The sequence below is a fragment of the Clupea harengus genome, chromosome 23 (genome assembly GCF_900700415.2).
Source record: "Clupea harengus chromosome 23, Ch_v2.0.2, whole genome shotgun sequence".
In the NCBI taxonomy this organism is placed as follows: domain Eukaryota; kingdom Metazoa; phylum Chordata; class Actinopteri; order Clupeiformes; family Clupeidae; genus Clupea; species Clupea harengus.
The window spans coordinates 23,224,480-23,231,765 of record NC_045174.1 but is presented as its reverse complement, the minus strand read 5'-3'; the positions used below and the strand labels follow the sequence as shown (position 1 = coordinate 23,231,765).

Here is a 7,286-nt window from a genome sequence, read left to right as displayed (position 1 = left end):
TCAATGGCCCGGATGATGTAAGAGGCCTGGTTGACGCTGGGCACGACGAGCGTTTGGATCGGCTGCTGCTGGCCGAGCGGCGCCCCCTGCAGGCTGCGTGAGAAGGTGAAGTTGAGGGGGGGCGAGCTCTGGGGGGCCTTGCAGGTCAGCTTCAAGTCCGTCCCCTCCGTGACCCCGCCCCCAAAGGGCTCCACCGTCAGCGTTGCCATGGAGACCAACTCTGGAGAGGGTATTAAGGTGAGTAGCTGGTGGGTGGCAGTGAAAAGTGACATCATCAATAATCACATCAGATCAAGTAAAAGAAAAGAGATCTTCTCGTGAAGGGAGGGAGGGTCTTATGTTTCTTATGTTATGTTTTTGATGTTATGTTTCTGATGTTATGTTTCTTATGTTATGTTTCTTATGTTATGTTTCTTAGTTTCTTATGTTATGTTTCTTATGTTATGTTATGTTTCTTATGTTATGTTTCTGATGTTATGTTTCTTATGTTATGTTTCTTATGTTATGTTTCTTATGTTATGTTTCTGATGTTATATTTCTGATGTTATGTTTCTTATGTTATGTTTCTTATGTTATGTTTCTGATGTTAGGTTTCTTATGTTATGTTTTGTTTCTTATGTTATGTTATGTTTCTGATGTTATGTTTCTGATGTTATGTTTCTTATGTTATGTTTCTGATGTTAGGTTTCTTATGTTATGTTATGTTTCTTATGTTATGTTATGTTTCTGAGCTTCTGTGTCACTTTAGAGCTGTCGCCCTGTGGCACCTGTTAGGGAGGTACCTCTGTGGAGATGCATTTAGAGTCTCAGGGCTGTGATTGGCTGAGGCTCTGAGTGACATGCTGAGACCCTCACCTGTGATTGGCTGAGGCTCTGAGTGACATACTGAGTCCCTCACTTGTGATTGGCTGATGCTCTGAGTGACATGCTGAGTCCCTCACCTGTGATTGGTGCTCTGAGTGACATACTGAGACCCTCACCTGTGATTGGCTGATGCTCTGAGTGACATACTGAGTCCCTCACCTGTGATTGGCTGATGCTCTGAGTGACATGCTGAGTCCCTCACCTGTGATTGGCTGATGCTCTGAGTGACATGCTGAGGTCTCTCACCTGTGATTGGCTGATGCTCTGAGTGACATACTGAGTCCCTCACCTGTGACTGCCGCTCTGAGTGACATGCTGGTGACCACGGGTCGCGTGGCGTCGTTCTGAGCCCGGCACGAAAACTCCGCCAGCTCCGCCCTCTTCCTGATAGCCGACACGTTGAAGAGGGCGGAGAGGGCGTACACCCGCTGAGGCGGCGGAGGCGGTGACCTTTGACCCCCCACGAGGGTGAAGGTGATGGGGAGGCTCCCTCTGCCGGTGCGGCACAACACCTGGAACGGCTTTCCGATGATGACCACCCCGCCCTCCGCACTGATGGTTGGGGTGGAGGGGTGCACTGGGGGGGGGGAGGGAGAGAGGGAGAGAGAAGGAAAGATGGAGAGAGAAAGATGGAGAGAGAAGTAAAGATGGAGAGAGAAGTAAAGATGGAGGGAGAGAGAAAGATGGAGAGAGAGAGAAAGACAGGGAGAACAGGGAGAGAGAAGGAAAGATGGAGAGAGAAGTAAAGATGGAGAGAGAAGGAAAGAGGGAGAGAGAGAGAGAAAGACACAAGTCATGACTTGGCATTGGAAATAGTCTAGACGAGAGCAAGGCCCTAATATTCACCATATTGAAGGATAAAACTGATGCCAACAAATGCCTGCAATCACAGAGCAACTGTTTGAAGCGGGTGTGTGTTTGGGCTAGTGTGTGTTGCTGGTGTTTGTTGGTCTGGCTGGTGTTTGTTGAGCTGGTGTGTGTGTGTTCAGCTGGTGTGTTTTGGGGTGGTGTGTGTGTGTTGAGCTGGTGTGTGTGTGTTGGGCTGGTGTGTGTGTGTGTTGGGCTGGTGTGTGTGTGTGTGTTGGGGTGTGTGTGTGTGTGTGTGTGTGTGTGTGTTGGGCTGGTGTGTGTGTGTTGGTGTGTGTGTGTGTGCGTGTCTGGCTGGTGTGTGTGTGTGTGTATGTGTGTGTGTGTGTGTGTGTTAGGGTGAACTGTCCTTAACGGACCTAAAGTGTGAGCTCTTACTCTTAGCCTTCACGATGGCCTCCGTGCTATTCTTGACGATCTCTTTGGCGTTGGCCTCGCAGAAGTAGCCGCCGTCGTGAGCGGAACCGGCCGCCGCAGTGTACTGCTGCCCGCGCTGGAGCTCCCTGTCGTTCCGGAAGAGCCGGTACGTGACGGTGGTCAGGTTGACCCGGGACGGAGCCACGGACGAGACGGAACACCGCACGGTAAAGGTGTCACCCTCAAACACCACCGGAGGGGATACTCTCACCTCCGGTCTCGCAAACAGCTCTGAGGGATGGGTGAGAGTTAGCATACACAGTTAGCATACACAGTTAGCATACAGTTAGTAGGCCTAACATGCAGTTAGCACACACAGTTAGCACACACAGTTATCATATACTGTTAGTAACACGCAGCTAGCATACACAGTTAGCATACACAGTTAGTAGGCCTAACATGCAGTTAGCACACACAGTTAGCATACACAGTTAGCATACACAGTTAGTAGGCCTAACATGCAGTTAGCACACACAGTTAGCATACACAGTTAGCATCCACAGTTAGTAACATGCAGTTAGCATTCACAGTTAGCATACACAGTTAGCATACACAGTTAACATACACAGTTAGCATACACAGATAGCATACACAGTTAGCATTCACAGTTAGCATACACAGTTAGCATACACAGTTAGTTACACAGTTAGCACACACAGTTAGCACACACAGTTAGCATACACAGTTAGCATACACAGTTAGTTACACAGTTAGTAACACGCAGTTAGTTACACAGTTAGTAAGACGCAGTTAGTAACACACAGTTAGTAAGACGCAGTTAGCACACACAGTTAGCATACACAGTTAGCATACACAGTTAGCATACACAGTTATCATACACTGTTAGTAACACACAGTTAGTAACACGCAGTTAGTTACACTAGTTACACTGGATAAGGAGTTAGATTACACAAACACGCGGAGAAACAGGATGGCAGAGAGACAACACTACCACAACAAAGACACCCAGGTCTAGTAGACTTCCATCCTCTCCCTGCGAGGCTGTGCGGAATGCCTAAAATCCTGACTAAAGAGCCAGCTGTTACGCCCCATTCAGACTGCTTGAGGAAGGCAGTGTTGAAACTATGACCTGTTTCAGTGTCAGTCGAAAGGTGACCTAACACTATGACCTGTTTCAGTGTCAGTCGAAAGGTGACTCAACACTATGACTTGTTTCAGTGTCAGTCGAAAGGGGACTCAACACTATGACTTGTTTCAGTGTCAGTCGAAAGGTGACTTAACACTATGACCTGTTTCAGTGTCAGTCGACCTAACACTATGACCTGTTTCAGTGTCAGTCGACCTAACACTATGACCTGTTTCAGTGTCAGTCGAAAGGTGACTAACACTATGACCTGTTTCAGTGTCAGTCGACTTAACACTATGACATGTTTCAGTGTCAGTCGAAACGTGACTTAACACTAAGACCTGTTTCAGTGTCAGTCGAAAGGTGACTTAACGCTATGACCTGTTTCAGTGTCAGTCGACTTAAGACTATGACCTGTTTCAGGGTCAGTCGACTCAACACTATGACCTGTTACAGTGTTAGTTAGTTACATACCTTCCACTGAGACAGTGCCACTCGTAGTCTTCTGCACGTACTCAATCTCTGCCTTGCACACATACATCCCAGAATCCTCCGAGACAGTGCGCAGCGTGTGGCCACACTTCTGCTTGCCGCGCTCCTGACTGAGAATGCGGCCATCTTTGGTGAGGAACAGCTCCAGTTTGGAGCGCTCGGACTCCGGCAGCTCGTTGAAGTTTGGCACGTCGCAGTCAACCCGCAGGAAGTCGCCTTCGATGACAGATGAGGGTGAGAAGTGGATGGTAGGCGTGACCTCCAGCTCTGGGTCGAGAGAATGCAAGAAACATCAACAAAACAAAAAGAGGAAGAAGGGCCTATGACATTACGATGTTTTTTTTTTTAAATCTGAGCTCCTTGGTGTTTTTATATTAATTTATAGGCTACAGTAGTCTACCACTCTTCCCCTCGTCTGTAACTGGATGAGATTAAATGTGTGTGTGTCTGTGAGTGTGTGTGTGTGTGTGTGTGTGTGTGTGTGTGAGTGTGAGTGTGAGTGTGAGTGTGAGTGTGAGTGTGAGTGTGAGTGTGAGTGTGTGCGTGTGCGCGTGCGCGCACTGATGATAGCAGTCTGGCCAATTGTGCTCCTGAACCACGGCAAACAACAGGAAATTCAAACTCAAAAGCTCTGCTCTGAGGTAATTAGCACAATGCTAGCGGTCTGCTCTGAGGTAACTAGCACAATGCTAGCAGTCTGCTCTGAGGTAACTAGCACAATGCTAGCAGTCTGCTCTGAGGTAACTAGCACAATCTAGCTAGCAGTCTGCTCTGCGGTAACTAGCACAATGCTAGCAGTCTGCTCTGAGGTAACTAGCACAATGCTAGCAGTCTGCTCTGAGGTAACTAGCACAATGCTAGCGGTCTGCTCTGAGGTAACTAGCACAATGCTAGCAGTCTGGCAGATGGTGCTGCAGAACTATGACAAACAACAGGAAATCCACCGCATCTGCGGTTGCTATAGCTGGTTAGTGTCATCGGCGCCTTAGTCCATGTACATTTCGTCATTTAGCAGACGCTTTCATCCAAAGCGACTTACATATGTGCGACTTACAATGTATACACATTTTACATTTACACTGATGGCACACTGCACATCAGGAGCAATTAGGGGTTCAGTGCCTTGCTCAAGAACACTTCGACAGGGAATCGAACTAGCAACCTTCTGATTACTAAACGACTTCTTTACCTCCTGTACCACTGCCGCTCCCATGTGATTGTAATCATCAATGTGATTGGTGCCTGGGTGTGTGGTTAGGTCAGTGTACTGATGCTGGCTCTCACCGCGCACGATAACGTTGACAACGTTGCTGAGGTTGGACTCTCCCGCCGCCATGTTGGCCAGCAGGGTGGTTTTGCAGTGGATGCGCGCGCTGCCCGGCGTGGTCAGCTTGACGGCCACCTCCGTGCCGGGCGGCGCGCTGGTGACGGGCCGGTTGTAGTTGTCGTTTACGTACAGGTGGAATATCAGGGTGCCCTCCTCGTCCGGGGCCAAGCAGCTGACCTTCACCTCCTGACCTTCGTAGATGGCACGGGGGGTCGCCGACAGAATAGGGGTCATCAGGCCTGCAAGCATGGATGTGATTAACACATAGATGTGTGTGTGGTACTGAAGTGAGTGATTAACACATGGATGTGTGTTACTGAAGGGAGTGTTACTGAAGTGATTAACACACGGATGTGTGTGTGTTACTGAAGTGTGTGTTACTGAAGTGTGTGATTAACACATGGATGTGTGTGTGTTACTGAAGGGAGTGATTCACATGGATGTGTGTGTGTTACTGAAGTGAGTGATTCACATGGATGTGTGTTTGTTACTGAAGTGATTAACACATGGATGTGTGTGTGTTACTGAACAGAGTGATTCACATGTGTGTGTGGTACTGAAGTGTGTGATTAACACATGGATGTGTGTGTGGTACTGAAGTGATTAACACATGGATGTGTGTGTGGTACTGAAGTGATTAACACATGGATGTGTGTGTGTGTGTTACTGAAGGGAGTGATTAACACATGGATGTGTGTGTGTGTTACTGAAGTGATTAACACATGGATGTGTGTGTGTGTGTTACTGAAGGGAGTGATTAACACATGGATGTGTGTGTGTGGTACTGAAGTGAGTGATTCACATGGATGTGTGTGTGTTACTGAAGTGAGTGATTCACATGGATGTGTGTGTGTGTGTTACTGAAGGGAGTGATTCACACATGGATGTGTGTGTGTGGTACTGAAGTGAGTGATTAACACATGGATGTGTGTATATTGATAAATGATGGATAGATGGATGGACTGATAAATGGATGGATTGATGAGTACATGGGCAGATGGATCAGTTAGTGATTGAATAGACACATAGATGCATGGATACATCGATAAACAACATATATATATATATATATATATGTATAGTTGGATGTATTGATAAACAATGTATATATCTAGGTATGGACGTCTCGATAAATAATTTATATATGTATGGATGGATGTATTGATAAACAATGAATGAATGGATGGATGGACGGAACAGGCACATAGATGTGTGGGTCTATGCAGTGGATTGATGGATAGGTCTATCTTTGAAAAAAATTGAAAAGAAAGTTAGATTCTACATAGAAGAAAGTTCCTGTGGGGAACTAATCTGAGACTAATTACATTTAGTCATTTTAGCAGACGCTTTTATCCAAAGCGACGTACATACACATTTTACACTGATGGCACACCATGAGCAATTAGGGGTTCAGTGTCTTGCTCAAGGACACTTCGACAGGGAATCGAACTAGCAACCTTCTGATTACTAAACGACTTCTCTACCTCCTGTACCACTGTCGCCCCCGAGAGAGAAGAAAGATCCTGTTCGGGAACTAACCTGAGACCGTGAGCTTCTGCTCCCGGCTGCTCTTCTCCTTCTCCAGGACCCTCACGCGGCAGGTGTAGCCCCCCGAGTGGGCGGCGCGGGCGGGGGCGAAGCTGAACTCCACCTGGCCCTCGCTGCTGTTCTTGGCGTAGAGCACCTGGCCCTGGTTGAGCAGGAAGCTGAAGAGGTGGACCATCCGCTGGGGGGAACTGTGGGAACTGTGGCTGACCTGGACCTGGCACCGCAGCGTCACGTTGGTTCCTGTCTCCACCTTAGGGCCAGGAGCCAATGCCAGGGAGACCTGGTCTATGGTGAAGGCTGACACACACAGACACACACACACACACACACACACGCAGCACACACACACACACACACGCACGCATGCACGCACACACATGCACACACACACACAGACAGACACACACAGACACACGCACGCACGCACGCACGCACGCACACTCACACAAACACACACACACAGACACACACATACACACACACACACATACTCACACACACACACACACACACACACACACACACACACACACACACACACAGACAGAGACACAGACACACACACACACACACACACACACACACACACACACACACACGGAAAATCACTTGAATTTCTATGGACAGAAGATCTTGAATCCATTTAGACCACATTTGTTCTATTTTCGACACTACCTACTAATT

At 47.8% G+C, this 7,286-nt stretch overlaps 1 protein-coding gene across 1 annotated transcript in view; it reads right to left on the bottom strand.

Moving 5' to 3' along the window:
* pecam1a (platelet and endothelial cell adhesion molecule 1a) overlaps positions 1-6,917 on the bottom strand; it is a 12,757-nt gene extending 5,840 nt beyond the window's left edge. The window contains exons 1-6 of the mRNA XM_031560927.2: positions 6,594-6,917; positions 5,012-5,293; positions 3,710-3,994; positions 2,110-2,379; positions 1,154-1,441; positions 1-220 (exon numbers count right to left, since the gene is read on the bottom strand). The exon at positions 1-220 is cut by the window's left edge and continues 80 nt beyond it. Of these exons, the coding sequence (XP_031416787.1) occupies positions 1-220; positions 1,154-1,441; positions 2,110-2,379; positions 3,710-3,994; positions 5,012-5,293; positions 6,594-6,777 (1,529 nt within the window). The 5' untranslated portion in view covers positions 6,778-6,917. The remainder of the gene's footprint in view (positions 221-1,153; positions 1,442-2,109; positions 2,380-3,709; positions 3,995-5,011; positions 5,294-6,593) is intronic.
* Between the last annotated feature and the right edge of the window lie 369 nt (positions 6,918-7,286).